At 39.0% G+C, this 18406-nt stretch overlaps 1 protein-coding gene across 6 annotated transcripts in view; it reads right to left on the reverse strand.

The window, feature by feature from the left end:
* The window catches only part of slc10a7 (solute carrier family 10 member 7), a 269973-nt gene that overhangs the window by 245510 nt on the left and 6057 nt on the right, over positions 1-18406 (reverse strand). For 4 of the 6 annotated variants that reach the window (XM_043699311.1, XM_043699329.1, XM_043699347.1 and 1 more), the window contains exons 2-4: positions 17044-17126; positions 8101-8237; positions 1142-1217 (exon numbers count right to left, since the gene is read on the reverse strand). In XM_043699311.1, coding sequence (XP_043555246.1) covers positions 1142-1217; positions 8101-8237; positions 17044-17126 — 296 coding nt within the window. Of the gene's footprint in view, positions 1-1141; positions 1218-8100; positions 8238-17043; positions 17127-17355; positions 17375-18406 lie in introns of those variants that run through there. The other 2 variants (XM_043699337.1, XM_043699319.1) reach the window with 2 other exon arrangements.

Genomic DNA, 18406 nt, shown 5'->3' on the forward strand with positions numbered 1-18406 from the left:
GTACCCATAGGGAGGGCCTCAACTGGGACCTTGGGTTCATGTCACATTACAAGTGACCACCGTTGCACCACACACACACACACACAGAGACAAAGACCCACATGCACACATATATTTTGTGGGGTGAATTTGTACTTGCAGGGTTACGTTGTACTTTGCTCAAAAACTGCATGAATTCATTTAAAACTCCGTTATCTCACTTTTTAAGATTAGAATCAATCTAAACATCATGGCATAGACAGAGAACACAGGGGGCTAACACCTTCATCTTACTGTCTAGCTATCACCATTGTTAACAGCTAACCTGAGAATGCAACTTTTTAAAAAAAGGTTTTGTGATTTACACATGAAAGAAGTGAAACTATCATGGTATTCCAACAGATGTAAGGCTTAACAGACAATCAATTTTTCAATGTATAATTTCAGTTACATCACACTGTAAATTTCTGCTATAAATTGTGTGTGTAAGGATTGAGCCCTCCACTACCATCTGATGAAGGAGCGACGTTCCGAAAGCTAGCGTGCTTCCAATTAAACCCGTTGGACTATAACCTGGTGTTGTGTGATTTTAATATTGTAAGTCTTGTTTGCATTGGTTGGTCATGTTTGTGATTAGATTTTCTCAGACAGTCTGAGGATGGCATGGATAAATTCACTTATCACTCCTATGTAGTTTGAGTGCTAGAGAAAGAAACATAACTTGGGGAGGGGTCAATGCAATTTTTTTTAAGGAGTGACAAAACTGGATTTTAATCAGAAAAAGGACCAACCAAATCCACAGCATCCATGATCTGGAAGGAGAGACTCAACATGTAGCATGTTATGCAGCATGTTTAACATCATAAACTCCTCCTCCAGATACTTCACAGCAAGCTACAAAGAAAGATCTTATAGAAGACAAAGGTGAAAAAGGTATGTTTAAGATGATCGATTAAAATGACAGGCAAAAAGGTTGCTGAAGGGAATTCTAGAGATTAGAATGCACAGCCAGCAACAGTGGAAACAAAGGTCAAATTCAAACTTAACTCTATTACACTCCATGTCAGACAGAAATGAAACAAAATATTCAAACTAATTTAGTTTTCATAACCTTATTGTCTGATGTATATTATATAATGATCAAAATATAATTCGTACCCACCTCATTTCCACCAACGGCTTTCGTTAGGATTACAGCAGATGATACCGGAGGAGGCATACAACCAACAGTCTGCAAACTAAAAAAAAACCCAAAACAATCTTAGAACAGCGCTTTTTTTTCCTCCCAGATTGTGTTCAACAAGAAAAACATTTACCTTTGCTTTACTAATAATGCTAGTTATACCAATCTGGCTCCTTAAAGCTCCAGCAATACTTACACAAATTCTATAAATATCTAATTGCAATATCCTTCGGAGAATTTGAGAGTATTTTGGATATGTAAGGGCCTTATACCTCAAATTCCAACTCAATGTTTTAAAGTGATATGGAATAAAACTTCTTCCTCAAATTACAGATCTATTATGTATTACTATATTTATTGAATATTCAACGATGAATCTTTGAGATGGAATTTGAATTTGAACCCTGAACTAGTTTTAGAAGAACAGCATAAGAAAAGAAATGTCAAGCAAATCCTAAAATCATATCAAAAGCCTTTAGCTGCAAGGTAGCCAGCAGGATATGGTGAATGGCGCTCTACGTCTAGCTAGTGTATTATTATGCTTTGCATAGCTCCAGACTTTAATGCACGTACTGTTTGCTCATAAAACATTCTAAAAGTAAACAAAATACTTCTTTCAAAAACTGTACAAGAGCAGAGGTCAAAATATTAACTTATAAATATACAAAAGTCACTCGTCACAATGTTTTGCTATCCGAGGCTTCCAGTGGAAATAGATATTTGACTGGACATTAGAAAGAAAGGCAAATGGCATCTTCGGCTTTCTGTAACAGGTAAGAGTTTATTTTACAACGTTTCAATACGTAAGCAAACATAAATTGAGAAAAATATAGAAAATGCTGGAAACAAATCAGGTCAGGTGACATCTGGGCGGCACGGTGGCATAGTGGGCGGCACGGTGGCACAGTGGTTAGCACTGCTGCCTCTCAGCGCCTGAGACCCGGGTTCAATTCCCGCCTCAGGCGACTGACTGTGTGGAGTTTGCACATTCTCCCCGTGTCTGCGTGGGTTTCCTCCGGGTGCTCCGGTTTCCTCCCACAATCCAAAGATGTGCAGGTCAGGTGAATTGGCCATGCTAAATTGCCCGTAGTGTTAGGTAATGGGTAAATATAGGGGTATGGGTGGGTTGCGCTTCAGCGGGGCGATGTGGACTTGTTGGGCTGAAGGGCCTGTTTCCACACTGTAATCTAATCTAATCTAATCGGTGGAGGGAGAAACAGCATGATCCTTCCAGAACAAAGACCTTTCATCATCATCCACTTCTTTCAGCTCCTCCCTTTTTATCTGAGGTTGCCACAATAACGGTTGATTACCCTGCTATATCTCCTCCTGTCTGTGAAACATTTTTCTTTCAATCACATTTTGTTAAAGTTTCCAACCATATTTTTCCATCTAATCTTCGGCTTTGGACTTCTTTATCCTGGAAGTCCCACCTGCGCCACCCCATGCTCAGTCCTCCCAGCACCCTTTCAATCCACAACATGCAACCATACCATTTCCATTTCTTCTCAGCTACTTTCTCTAATGCTTGCACAATCTTCATTGGCCTTCCTGAAGGGCCTTATACCTCAAATTCCAACTCAATGTTTTTCCTGGAAGTCCCACCTCCAACACCTGCGCCACCCCATGCTCAGTCCTCTCAGCACCCTTTCAATCCACAACATGCAACCATACCATTTCCATTTCTTCTCAGCTACTTTCTCTAATGCTTGCACAATCTTCATTGGCCTTCCTGATGTACTATGTCCTGTTTAGGTCCTTTCTAATCACTCCACACATCCATCACAATATCTGCATCTCATAAGTATCCAGTTGTGATTACTCTCTTCATGATATCTCTTGTGTAGCACTTTTTGTACATCTCATGTAATAGTCATGCATATGGTCTCAGGGACTGCACAAATTCCAGCACATATCCAGACTTCCTTTCTAGTAATCAGGTTAGAAGGCTTTGCCAGATCAAGGAATACAATCTGAAATGTTGTATTAGTCATTCTAATATTTTTCCATCACTTGCCTCACAAAACACTGGTATCAATGGTGCTTCTTCCAGGAATGAATCCATAAGGTTATTAACCTTCCATTGGAAAAGCATTACAATCTCTATAGAGACCAGTAACTTGTAAAAAGGAAATTTGAACTTCCGTTAATAGCTGAAATAATGACATGACGGAAATTTACTTTTACTGCAATAAAAGACTAAACGCCAACTTTGCAGGCAACGTAGATATGAAATCACAAATAGAACGTCATTTTTAAGCTCAACCAAAAACATACTTCACCAAGTACACTTTACACTGTCCTTTTTCTAGCTCAAACCAGGCAAATACTTCATTTAAAGTCATAAAATTGGTCTTGCAATCCAAATGCAAGCTTCTCTTCAGTGAACCACAAAGATGCCCTGCCTCTAGCTGCAGTCTGATCCCAAGTCTTTGGTAAACCATGTCTGAGACTTTTCATACATATCTTAGAAACTCTTACATCTCAAAACCCACTTCCATAGTGACGTGAATCACACAAGCCTTGATTCCAGGTAGAAAAAGAGATTAGCTGCCCTCGAGATCTGTCATCATGCAAATACTTTGAAACTTGAGCCTAACCATTTACAACATGAAAATTTCAACATCCTCCTTGGACTCAGACGAGCAGCCAAATACAGCAAACAGTCTAATCAGACAGTGGCCATTGTCTCAAAGTGAACAGAACACCTTATAGCTTACTCCATCAAAACAACCTGGGTCTTCCTTTAATCTTCTACAGGCACCTCAGTCAAACAGACTTCAGGCAGATCATATGACCACCTTCACTTTACCGTGAATCAAACATTAAATCTTACAAATCTCTTAACTGTAACAGCTATGAAAAGATGGAAATGTAATAGTTTTAAGCAATTGAAAGGGCAGTGGGTAGCAAAAGGGTAAAATGGAACTTCAATGATAGTGCAAGTAGTGCAGGACAAATGGAGTGGTAATGGGCCAAGAAAGAAAAGTTACATCTTGAGGAAACTGTATATGGCAAACTGATGAAGAGTTCCTTCAGGGAAAAATAATATAGAAGGCATGGTTAGAAAATTTGCAGACATCACCAAAATTGTTTACAGCCACCACCAAAATTGGTGGCATAGTATAAAATGAAGGTCTTCTAAGATTACAAATGATTAGATGGATCAATGGGCTGAAAAATGGCAGATAGAGTTCAATCTGGATAAATGTGAGGTATTGCATTTTAATACAAATGTAGGGCTTATACAATCAAGTTAAAATATCACGCAACACCAGGTTATAGTCAGACAAATGTATTTGGAAGCACTAGCTTTCAAAGCGCTGCCCCTTCATCAGACAGCTGTGCAGCAGGATCATAAGACAGAACTTATAGCAAAAGATTACAATGTCATGCAACTGAAAACAATATATTGAACAAACCTTGATTGCTGTTAAGTCTTTCATCTTTTAGAATGAGTTGCAGGCTTCAGCTCATTAATATGCAAATCCCAGAACTTCTTTTAAGTCACATTATCAAGATAACTTAAGGGCTTTGTATAAAAAATGGTGACACCTCAGCTCGGACAATGCGTTAAAGGTGTGAAGTTAGAGTCTGACTGTATCCCAATCTTGAGTCAGACTGGTTCTACTTCACAAATTTAATGCATTGTCTGAGCTGAGATGTCACCTTAAGGTATCTCGAGAATGTGACTTAAAAGTAGTTCTGGGACTTACATATAAATGAATCAAAATCTGCAACCCATTCTAAAAGATGAATGACTTAACAGCAATCTAGGTTTGTTCAATATAATGTTTCAGCTGCATGACACTGTAATCTTTTGCATTAAATTATGTGTCTTATGATTCTGCTCCACAGCTACCTGATGAAGCGCTCCAAAAGCTAATGCTTCCAAATAAACCTATTGGACTATAACCTGTTGTGTGACTTTTAAATTTGTCTACCCCAGTCCAACACCGGCACCCTCATATCGTTATGCAACTAATGATGAGGCCTTGGGTAGGGTTGTAGAACAGTGGGACCTTGGGATGCAGGTTCATAACTCTTGCGAACTTTGTGATTCATATAGATATGGTGGTTATAAACAGGCGTGGCACGCTTGCCTTCATTGCTCAGTCCTTTGAGTATAGGAGTTGGGAAGTCATGTTGAGATTGTACAGGACATTGGTGAGGCCTCTTCTGGAATACTCTCTGCAGTTCTGGTCAATAGGAAGGATATTATTAAGCTGGAGAGGATTCAGAAGAGATTTATCAGGATGTTGTCAGGTATGGAAGGTTTGAGTTATAAAGAAAGGCTGGAGTATAGGTGGTTGAAAGGGGATCTTATGGAAGTTTAGTTCATGATAGAGTTATTGGTAGTTGTCTTTTCCCTAGGATGGAAATTTCAAGCATGGGGGCATGATTTTAAGGTGAGCTGAGAGAGATTTTAAAAAGACATGTGGGGCAAATCAATTTTACACAGAGGGTGGTTCGCATGTGGAATGAACAACTGATGAAGTGGTGGATGCGGGTACAATTGCAATGTTTAAAAGACATTTGGATAATTACACGAATAAGAAAGGTTTGGAGGGATACGGGCCGGAGCAGGTAGGTGGGACTAGTTTGGTTTGGTATTATTTTCGGCCTGGACTGGTTGGACTGAGGGGTCTAATTCTGTGCTGTATGATTTTGTGACTCTAAAAGAAAAGAACAAGAGTAAAACTACTACCTTATGTGGCATTTTAATTTCCCCATCTTGCTCATGCACTCATCTCCCTATCATCAGCCTCTTGAAATGTTCCAATGAAGATCATCACAAGGAAGAGCATCTTCCCCATCAATAAATTACCATACAGGCTTCCAATTTCAGTGAGTTCAACAATTTCAGATTGCAGCTTCTGTTACAATTTTGTTTCCTTCTTGTTTGCAGACCTTTCTCTTAATTTTTGCTTTCGGGAGGCAGTTGTTCATCATTCTACCATTCACACCTCCTCCTGACACATCTTTAATTTACTTAACCCATTAAGAATTCCTTCTGCCTTGCACTAGCAACTGTTTCATCACTTAATCTTTCTTGATTCCCACCCTATTACAGATCTTCAGTTTTGTTCTTTTTTCCACCCTCCCCCCCTTTCATTTGTTTAGAACCAATTACATCTTTAACATTTTCCAGTTTGATGAAAAATTATGGACCTGAAGCATTAAAAGATGTTTCTCCATCAACAGATGCCTTCTCATCTGTATTTTCTCACCAACATTTTCAGTTTTTACTTCAGATTTAAAACAAACCTTTTTTGCCTTTGCATCACAAAGTAAGAAACGGCAGCTTTCAAATGTTTCTTCCAAATCTCAAGTTGAATTTATTTTAATATTTGATGCTTTAATATGATACAAGAAGGACGACAATAAAAAGAATCCAGTGAAAGCTTGTACCGAAAATAACATATCTTTTCTAAAGTGCATTCCATCTGCATTTTTAATACTTTGATTATGATTGAGCAGCAAGTGAGGTGAGGACCCTGATACATACATATGATGGGCTGAATGGTCTGTTTCTGTGCTATGGGTTTTATGGTTACTTTCCAAAATTAATACTTTTCTTTTTAATCAATCAAGGCAACAGAAAAACAGGGGGATGATTGTATTGGGATACCACTAGCTGGTAGCCAATAATATTTGAACATCTAATCAGAGCTTAGAAGCACCTCAATTAAGAGTGAAACCTGCCTGAGGTGCCATCCTCCTGAACTTATAAAAATGGGTGTTGCTGCAAAAGAACTTTTATGTTCATGGTGCAAGCACATAATACTGGCTTGATTGTGCTACTATTCTCTAGCCATAAACTTAAGGTTCTAAGAATTACAACATCTCTGTGATGTTGGACTCTGCCACGAAGCAGGACATTATCAATGATGAGGCCAAAAGCAATAGATTTGCTGTTTCCAGTGTGAAGCATGACAACCCTGGTCTGCTAATGGATGCAAATGAAATTTTATTGAATATTTAAGTATAAATGGCACCAATTGGACTCGAGCTTTTCTGAGGGCAAAATTCTTCTAGCAGCTTCTCTAGGCTGTGTCACACTGGCATACAGATCAGATACAATTGCTAAGCCACAAGGTAGAATGTTTAAATATGAATAATTTGGAACATTCACAGCAAAAATTTGGGTCAAGAAGAGCACAGCTAATTTTGTTCAATTAGCATCTTTCCTTCCAAGAACCAAGAACAATGTTCATTTGTCCACATTATCCTATCATTTTTATGCATCTGATTAATTTAATCAGCAGCTCTGTTCCAGACGGGAAGCAAGTCTTACTTTCCTAAAGTAAACAGCAAATATTTAAGTTAAAATCAAATAATATTAAAGAAAAATATTCAGAAAGAAAGTAACTTGCTTACACAACCTGAGCCTGAATGTGTTACTTCAGAAATCTCTAATCCCTGGAGGTCTATATAAATACACAATGTCAAATCTTGTTTTAGCTGCAAAAGTCAATGTTCCAAAAGGATGGAACTGTATTTCTCCACAATTTCAACATGAATCAGCAGTTTTGTGCGAAATAAGTTCAATACTGTATTTATTTTATTTACTTCCAACCAAATAAGTAAGAACTTAGCCCCTAGGCCTAAACTCTGTTCTATTACAAGGAGCTAAGTGTGTGTAGGAGAACTAATATTCTTTTTGTCAACGTTTTACCTCTCCATCTCTATTTCTAATGTTTAATCAACTAATTTTCTTAAAAAAGGGCAGAGATGTGAATGAAATATCAAATTAATCTTCATTGCAGACTATGTAACATATTAAAACTTTTAAAAGCAACAATGGCTGGATTTTCTAAGATTTTTGGGTTTGAAAATCTGACATCATCAATAACATAAAAATTGTCAAGGTTTCAAGTAATTTTGAAACTAAAATGCATTAAACACAGAATTGAAAGGGAAAAAAAAAAACTTACCCTTTTAAAAGCCATGGGTTTATAGATGTAAGAGCTAATAATTTAAGAATAAACCACATAGCAGTCGGGAAAAATCCAAGTGTGAAGATCTGCACAAACATATGAAGTTTTATATGCATCAAAGCACTAGCCAGCTCCTGAAATATAAGGAGGAACAAAGTGGATATAAAACTTTAAAATAACAACTTTACACAAATGCTGGGATAGAACTAAAATCAGACATTTTAATTTTTTTAAGGTTTCTACTTTTTATAAAAAAACAAACTAACTAAACTCTTCAATTTATCTTCTAGATCTGTTCTTCCTAGAATACAGATTTCCTCAAATCTTTTCTATCATAAAACTAAAAAGACAATTGCTTTGGTAAATGCTTAAGAGCACAACTTCAACTGCGTCAATTGTTAGGGATTGTGGAATATAAAATTTGGCTGCCCCCCAGAAATTCATCACAATTCTCCACCTACTTCACTTATGCAGATTGTGATCCTCACAAACAGATCTACCACAGACCCAGGAAGAGTGCAAACTGGGGTCAAGCATGGCAGCGTCATCAGACCAATGCTCTTCTCCATTTTCTTGGCTGCAACACTCCACACAGTCACGATGAAGCTCCTCACTAGAGTACAGCTAAACTACAGGATAAGCAGCAACCAGGGCAGAAACAAGACCACCTCACTCCTGTTATCAAGCTGCAGCACACAGAAGACACCTGGGGGTATGGACACAAAGGCTGAGCTCCAAACCACTGTCAACACATTCACAAAGACCTGAGAGAGAATGGATCTCAGACTAAACACCCATAAAATAAAGGTTCTCTACAAAGCCTACAAGCATAAAACAAAGCCTGCTCCTGTCAAGACAACACTGCAACCGACCAATAAAATACACGGGGTGCCTCTACACAATGTGGATCACTTCCCACATCTTGGTGGCCTCATCTCAGTGCTATGAAACTTATCAATGAAATCCAACATCAACCCAAAGTGTTAGTGCATCCTTCAGATGCCCAAGGAGCACAGTGTTCCAAGTCTGAGACCTTAAGCCCAGCAGCAAGCTCATGGTCTATGGAGCAACTATGGTCCCCGCTCTCCTACATGCATCAGAAGCATAGAAACATGGACCATGTACAGCAGACATCTCAAATCCCTTCGCAAAACTCTGCAAATCTACTGGCAAAGATAGGTGACTGTCCTCTTCCAGGTTAATATTCCTGGTATTGAGGCACTGATCATGCACAACATAAGACTCCCTAAACAAGTGCTCTACTTCAAGTTCTGGAATGGTGAGCAATCGCTGGGTAGACAAAGGAAATGCCTTTCTAAATGAATACATCTTCCTCATTGATATCTAGACATGGCTTGTACTCAAACACACAAACTGAGGAAGAAGCATCTGCAAAGGCACCAACCATTTCAAGCATCACCACGTGGAACATGTGGAGGCCAAGTGCAAGTAGCAGAAACAACAAACAGAATCCCGAGTGTCCCTCTCACCTGCCTCATCAAACATCACCAGCCCCACTTGTGGCAGATTCTGCCGCTTAGGGTTGAACTATTCTGCCACTGCAGAAGCACACCCCCAACCCCTCACCTTCCCTGGACCAGAAGCAAATCATCCTCGACTCTGACAGACTGGCAAAAAATAATTTCTCAACATTATCTAACTTAACAAATCACTTCATGTCCAGTAAAATATAATCGTACAAACAGTATGTTTGTTTCTCAGTAGTGACCGCATCCTCACATCTGATTCAGAAGACCAGTTTAAGCTACACATCAGAAATTCAACTAAGTGCTTAAACCTTATTCATGGGCTATGGGCACTGACAAAGCAACATTTATTTCTAATTCCTGATAGCCATTCAGAAGGTAGTGGTGAGTCATTTTCTTGACTAAAGTCTCTGTGACATGGGTGCACACAGATAAGGAAGGAGTTCCAGGAGACAAAAGTGAAAGTAGCTGGAAAAACTCAGTTGGACTGGCAGCATCTGTGGAGAGAAATCAGAGTTAACAGTTCAGTCAACTCGACCCAAAATGTTAACTCTGATTTCTCTCCACAGATGCTGCCACCTGCTCACCTTTTCCAGCAATTTCTATTTATCTCTGATTTATAGCATCCGCAGTTCTTTCTTTTCATTTAGAAGTTCCAGGATTTTGACTAACCAAAGGTGAAGCAGTGAATTTACAAGTCAGGGTGGTGTGTGACAGCAGGGGACACTAACAGGTGCTTGTTGTTCTTGTTCTTCTAAGTGATAGAGGCTCCAGGTAGAAGGGTGTTGTTGGGAATCAGCCTCAACAAGTTGCTGCTTTGCATCTGAAACATTTTACATGCTGTTGCCATCGTTAGCTGGTGTTGGAGGGAGTGAGAGTGGTCGAATGGATGCAAATCAAGTAAATGTCTTTGTCCTGGATGGCGTTCTCAAGTACTGTCAGAGCTTCATAGATTTATGATTGTGTTGAGTATTCAAAGTCCTGTCTTGTGCTTTGAAGATAATGAATAGGCTTTGAAGAGTCAGCTGATGAGTCACAATATAAAAATTCCAGTCTGACTACTGTAGTCAATCTATTTATGTGGCTGATCCAGTAAAGTTTCTGGTGAATTATAAGCCCCATAATGTTAATATTTGGGGATTAATTGAATACATGACAGAGTTAGAGTTCGCTTTTTGAGAATGGTCATTACTTAGTTCTTGTGTGGTACACACATTATAAGAAACAGAGAAAACAGGAGCAGATGTAGGCCAGTTGGCCCTTTGAGTCAGCTCAGCCATTCAACATGCAACAAGATACTGACTGATCTTCTATCACAACACTGTATTTCCACTTGCTCTCCATACCCCTGGATGCCTTTCCACCCAAAATTTATCATTTTCTTGAATATATTCAGTGAACCAACCTCCATAGCCTTCTGAGGTAAGGAATTCCACAGGTTGACCATCCTCCGAGTGAAGAAACATTTCATCATCTCAGTCCTAAATGACCGACACCATATCCAGAGACAGTGATCCCTGGTTCTAGAATGATCAAACATGGGAAACATCCTCCGAACATCTGATCTTCATAGACCTGTTAGAATTTGCTACGTTTCAATCAGATTCCCTCTCATTTTTCTAAACTCTACTGAATACAGGTCCAGTCGAACTAATAACAGTTCTACCATCCATGATACCAGCTGAGCAAACATCCACCAGCACTCCCCTTTTGGCAATTATTCCTTCTCTTAGGTAGAGTCATAGAGTTGTACAGCATGGAAACAGACCCTTCAGTCCAACCCGTCCATGCCGACCAGATATCCAACCCAATCTAGTCCCTCCTGCCAGCACCCGACCCATATCCCTCCAAAGCTTTCCTAATCATATACCCATCCAGATGCCTTTTAAATGTTGCAATTGCACCAGCCTCCACTACTTCCGTTGGCAGCTCATTCCATACACGTTTCTAAGATCATGAGAAGCATGGATAGGGATGAATGCAGTGTTTTTCCCATGGTTGGGGAATTGAGGATTAGAGGGCATCAGTTTAAGGTTAGAGGGGAAAGCATAAATGGGAACCTGAAAGGCAACGTTTTTTACATAGAGGGTGATACGCATATAGAATGAATTGCAGTGGAAGTGATTGAGGTGGGTACATTAACAACATTTAAAAGGCATTTGGACAAATACATGGCTAGGAAAGGTTCAGAAGGATATGGGCTATGTGCGGGAAAATGTGGTTAGCGTGGATAGACATTTTGGTTGGCATAGACCGGCTAGGGCTGAAGGGCCTATCTCCGTGCTGTAGGACTCTATGATTCTATGACGTTTCCAACAATAAGAAGTAAGGCTTATCATCATATAGTTTCCAGCTTTTTACCACCCTCCTTTTCTGAAAAGGTATGTCACATTGTCAGTTTTCTAATCCTCTGGTACTTTTTCAGAATTCAACGATTTTTGGAAAATTACAACCAATGCATCCACTATCTCTGCAGCTACCTATTTTAGGATTCTGGGATTGTATAATGCAAGCCATCGAGGGCACAGGACTTATCTGCCAGCAGCTGTATTCGTTTGTCTAATACTACTTCTCTAGTGATGGTGATAGTACTTAATTTGCCCCCAATATTCTTTAGTAATAACAGGATGCTCAAAGCATCTTCCACTGTAAAGACCAATACAAAATATCTGTTTAAACCCTCTGCCATTTTCTGTCCTCCAAAACTGTCTTCAAAGTTTCATTTTCTAAGGGGCTTAAGATAATTTGATAAAAGCATTGACTTCTTTCAATTATACATAGTACAAGAATTTTTTTGTGTGTGGTCTAGAGTTATTCAAATATAGAAAGTTACAAATGAAATAAAAACAGAAATGCCAGAAATACTTAGTAAATCAGCTACATCTAAGCAGAGGAATGGAGTTTACATTTCAATCAATAACTTTTCTTCAGAACTATATTGTTATCTACTGACCGGCTATTTCTAGCATTTTCTGTTTTTATTTTAAATTTCCAGCACCTGCAGTATTTTGCTTGACAAATGCTCTGGGTAAATTTTCAAAAAGTCCAATTCACATTGTATTTTTCTCATAGTGCCACATTCTTAACAAAAAAAAAACCAGCACATACATAAAAGCTATCCATAACGAACTGGAATCAGCTGTGGTAAAATAGCTAAATCTGAAGAGGGCCATTGGTTTGCCTAGCATCAGTGTAAACTAGCCTGCACTGTTTAAGATAAACGCACCTCTAAGTGGAAGCTCATTCTGGTCCACGTACTAGGAGCTGAGCATGGGAAAGTGAACACAATAAGGAAGAAAGGAGGCTCGAAGGTTGTGAAACTCTCCACTTGTAATTTGGAGGGAACAAATGGAAAAGAGGAAAAATGTCCTTACCTACCTTCTGCATGCTTGGGTAAGTGGGTGGGCATGGCATCATGCAACCCCATCATTTACCAACAACAAATCAGTCAAGATTCATACGTAGCATGCGAATGTTTCACCACTCCCTTGGATACCTAGTATTGTTGAAAACCTCACACCCACATTTCTCAAATTCCACATATTACCAGTTCTTCAAATGCAGCAGCCAAACAGATTCCACAACACTTGATGACACTCTCTGCTCTCTTGCAGGGCAAGGTAGCACATAATTGGAGGCAGGAGACACCTAAAGGTAGATCGGCACACCTGTACATCCAAACCCTCATGAAGGTAAAGATGCTGGTCATTACTGGAATAGTTGTTGCTACTCCTGTGGCCAACGACAGCAAACATTACTCATCCCCCTCCACTCTCATGCCACACATTTGACTTAAAAACTCCAGAACAAAGTAAGCATGCATCTCTTACTTTCTCCCCTCCAACCAACCACATCTTACTATCATGCTCTTTCCCTTTAAGATATATGATTAGATTAGATTACTTAGATTACTTAGTGTGGAAACAGGCCCTTCTGCCCAACACGTCCACACCAACCCTCCGAAGAGCAACCCATCCAGTCCCATTCACCTACATTTATCCCTTCACCTAAAACTATGGGCAATTTAACATGGCCAATTCACCTAACTGCACATTTTTTGGACTGTGGGAGGAAACCGGAACACCCGGAAGAAACCCATGCAGACAGGGGAAGAATGTGCAAACTCCACAAAGACAGTTGCTTGAGGTGGGAATTGAACCCGGGTCTCTGGCACTGTGAGGCAGTAGTGCTAACCACTGTGCCGCCCCGTACTAAGAGCTGGAAACTGACGAGGCAATGGAAGAACACAAAGAGAGTGAAGATAGCACAGTGTCACTTGATTTCACACTCTCAGCAAATGTTGATGGAGTGCACATCTTAGAGAACAGATTAGTGGTGAAGCAGCACATGGTGAGACAATGACCATGAGTGGGTTGCAACCAGAACAGGGAGCAAGGGTAGCACAGGTGCCAATTCAGCAGAGGGCAATTTTTAAAAATTTATTCATTTTGTGGGATGTGGGCATCATTAGCTGGCCAGCATTTACTGCTGATCCCTAGCTGCCCTTGAGAAGGTGGTGATGTGCTGCCTTCTTGAACCACTGCAGTGCATTGCTGTGGGTTGACCCACAATACCATTAGGGAGTGAATTCCAGGATTTTGACCCAGACACAGTGAAGGAACGGCAATATATTTCACGCTAAGTTCTACTGCATAGGATTTAGGTGAGGATTTTGATGTGACAGATGAACTTTAATTGACGTACACAAAGAAATACTTGATGCATCTGAAAGCCTGCTAAAGACCACTGTCAATGTCAAGGAACACAGAGGAAACTAACATCAACTTGGTACAGAGTTTTATCCAGAGTTTGGAATCCAAATTTCCAAAGTCAAGTGGTGGCCCACTCCATTCATATACTTGTGAACTTCACAGCCAATGAAGCATTTTTGAAATGTAGCCCTTGTTGCCATACAAATTTTGAAGCCAAGTTGCATATATCAAACATCCACAAATAATGCGTATTGTATAATTGGATTTAGTGGTATTAGTTGAAGCATACTTGTTGCTATATTGAAAGGATGCTCCTATTCTTCTTCAACTTGTTGCACAAGATCTTTCACATCCACCCAAGAGAATAGATGCTGTCTCAGTTCAATATTTCATCCATTGAACAGCACCTCTAACTGTACACAATTATTTCAGGATCGTACTGAGTTGCTAGCCTAGATTATCCATTAGTTTAAGGAACTGGGCTCAAAACCATGACTTTCAAATTGGGAGGTACGTGAGCTATCATTCAGTCCCCCTTTTGGGGGGAAAAAACAAACCTTAACAGTCATCCTCAACAAGAATAGGTATTTGACAAGACAATAAGTACTGCAAAATAAGAACACAAGAATTTGGACCGGGATATGCTTTTCAGCTTCATTAAACCTGCTCCAACATTTTTTCAGATCATTGATGATCTAGTGTGGCCTTAATTCCACCTTCACATCTGTTCTCCTTAACCTTCAGTATGTTTCTTGACTTTAAGGAAAATCCAAGCACCTAACCTTGAATACACTCAATGAACCTGCCCTCACTGCTCTTTGGGGGCAGAAAAGAATTCTGCGGACTTATGACCTTCAGAGTAAATAAAATCTTCATCCTAGTCTCAAATGGAAGGACCGCAATTTCGAAACTCTGCCCCTTAGTTCTAGACTGGTCCCACAAATCCAGTGAGGATTTTCTGTTTTAATAAGATTATCTCTCATTCATCTAAACTGCTATGAATATATATACAATCTATTCAACCTTTCCTCGTAAGATAACCCTTTCAGCCCAAGAATCAGCCAACTGTACCTTCCCTGAACTGTTTCTAGTGCGGTTATATACTCTCTCAAGAAAAGCCACCAAACTGTACATAGCATTCCAGATGTTATTTAAGATCCTCTACAGCTGTATCAACACTTCCCCTTGCCAGTAAGTATGCTCTACCTGCATACCTTTTATTATTCGTATACTAATTATGAAAATAGGGCAATCAATATATCAGAAATTTCCTTAACATGAGGGTCAGATGGCTTTTCAAAGAGATAAATCTTTATTCAAGTTTTCATTTTGCTAGTTAAGCACAGGAGAAAATAGGAGTTCTATTAACACAGTCCAGCAATAATACATATTCATTTTTGGACCTTTACATTCCCATTACAACAGACTTTCACAGTACTGCTCTTCATTTTTTAAAAAATTAATTCATGGGATGTGAGGTTCTTTGGCTTCGCCAGCATTTGTCGTCCATTTCTAACTACCTTCAAGAAGGTAGTGATTAGTTACCTGCTTGAACCGCTGCAGTACATATGGTATACTACAATTACAATGCTGTTAGGGAGTTCTATTTTCTATTCTTGCTGCCAAAGTGGGAAACCCACTTGTTTATGGGCCAGACCAAGCCCCCTCAACATATTTTAAAGAAGGTTGCCTAGACCTTAGCTTTTACTTATTTTAAAGATGGATGTGAAGTGCCATGTTCCAGATGCAATGCGACTGGTCAAACTACTCAACATTAAGCAAAGCACAATCTATTTAAACACAAAACACAAACAAAAGAGGAATTTAGAATAACTTAACAAGTGGAAAAATTAACCGAATAATAGATACAGTCAGTTCTGCTGTGACGTATGTTTCTTCAATGCGAATTGGCTTTAACAGCGCGATTCTGGCCCCATTAGTTTAAATGGCGCAACTTATGATTTTCTTGCATGAGAATGGAACTAACTGTACAGTAACTAATTGACTGTTCCAATATAGTAGCATCCCCTAAACACACTTCTTGGCAAAAAGGCAAATTCAGACACAGATTCTTGCATGCAGGTCTCCAATCGAGGAAAAAGACATCAAGAGAAGATTCAGAGAGTGAGGCAGCCAGGAGACATTCACTGAAGCCCCCAACTTTTTTGAGACCGCAAAGGGTTCTCCTGAAAGCTAAACCTAAAAACTTTAAAAAAAAATTAGAAAGCCTGGTCTGAGAGAGCTGGCCAAACCCAGGCTGCTTCCATTGTTTCAACTTTCAAAAAACTCCAAGGCCTCACAAATTGCTTACTCTCTTAGAGACAGTTGTGCACCTCTGCACAACTTACTACCTCTCCTCAAAAAAAAACTAGGACAAAATAACCTCTTAAAGTGAGAGCATTGTTGCAACTTGCATTAGATCTTTGAAAATATGCTGTCCAAAAATAATAATTTTAGTGCCTAACTTTAAAAATAGAAAAATATTTCACAAATTATTTTAAAATACAAGAAAGTACAGTGGATAAGTGCAGACACAAAGTCCACTTTCTTGTATTTTGATGCAACAAACAGCTGCTTATCATAGTTAAGAATATAATTACATTATGATTTACACAAAATAGAACTCACTGAAAATGAAATAGGCCAAATACTAGAGAATGAAAGGATTTCTCAAGATTCGGATTGCTATTGTTCTACAAACTCACATTTTGATTACGTTAATTTTGAAACATAAAACATACCTCAGTCTTTAGTGAGAGTCCACTGTTTAAAAATATTGTTGAAACAGCAACATAGGTTATAGTAAACTCTGGCTTCAATGGTCCTATATATTGAAAAATACGCAATATTTTAATTATAAAATCTCTCATCCTTCACTTTTCCCTAAAAATTGCTATTGTAGTTTTTACATTATTTCACATGATTTTACATTAGTGACATTTGTATCTAAACATTCATCTAAATAATCTGTTAAAAGAATTAATTTTTTTTAAACAGTAAACAATGCAGAATAGCACATTACTTATAAAAATAAAGTCCAATTGTCAAAATACCAGTTAGCTCAGTTGATTAGATGACTAGCATGTGGTTTATAAAAACACCAACAGCTCAGATTCAGTTCCATTCTGATTGAGGTAGACTTCCTCACTCTTCCAGTCAGTGGAAGGTGATGGCAAAACTGTGAAGAAAACGGAATGCAGGAGAAAATTACAGCAGATGCTGGAATCTGCACTGACAACAACAAATGCTGGAGATCACAACTGGTCAGACTGCATCCATGGAGTGAAAGCAAGCTAGTGTTTTGAGTCTAGATGACTCTTTATCAGAGCTGAAGTGAAGAGTCAAGGACTCAGCTCAGAATTAAACATCAGTAGGTAAGGAGCCAAAATTCGACCTCTCAGTCGGTTTTCCTCACATACGGATGAAAATAAATGCCTAATTTCCCGAATCCTCAATTGGTTGATTTGTGCTATAACAGTGTAGTCTTAGAAGGAGTAGGTTATTCAGTCTTCTAACTCCTATGTTCATATATACCTACATTTGAAATGTTACATTTGAAGGTAAACATGGGCAGATTTATAGAATCAAATTGACACCATTCGTAATCCATTTTTAAAAAAAGCAGAGGTACAAAACTTGTTTCTCACTTTAATCCCTGTATAAAAAGTTTAATGTTCTAAAAATGATTTTAATGGAAATGTTCATTTCAATCCAAAACATTTGATTGCTATTACATTCTGTAGAAGATTGATTTAATGGGTTTAGCATTATGTTTCCAGTTTTGTCTTCTATTCAACAGGTGTTAAGTAGAGTCAAGATTAGAATGGTACTGGAAACGCACAGCAGGTCAGGCAGCATCCAAGGAGCAGGAAAACCGACGTTTCGGGCAGGAGCCCTTCATCAGGAATACTAGGCCCACCTACAAAAATTATAGATCTTGATTTGGAAAAAGGTATCTGGATGGGTGTATGAATAGAAATGGTTTCGAGGGATATGGGCAAAGTGCTGGCAAATGGGACTAGATTGGGTTGGGAAATCTGGTCAGCACAGATGAGTTGGACTGAAGGGTCTGTTTCTATGCTGTACATCTCTATAACTCTTCAG

Source organism: Chiloscyllium plagiosum, chromosome 1, assembly GCF_004010195.1.
Source record: "Chiloscyllium plagiosum isolate BGI_BamShark_2017 chromosome 1, ASM401019v2, whole genome shotgun sequence".
NCBI lineage: Eukaryota > Metazoa > Chordata > Chondrichthyes > Orectolobiformes > Hemiscylliidae > Chiloscyllium > Chiloscyllium plagiosum.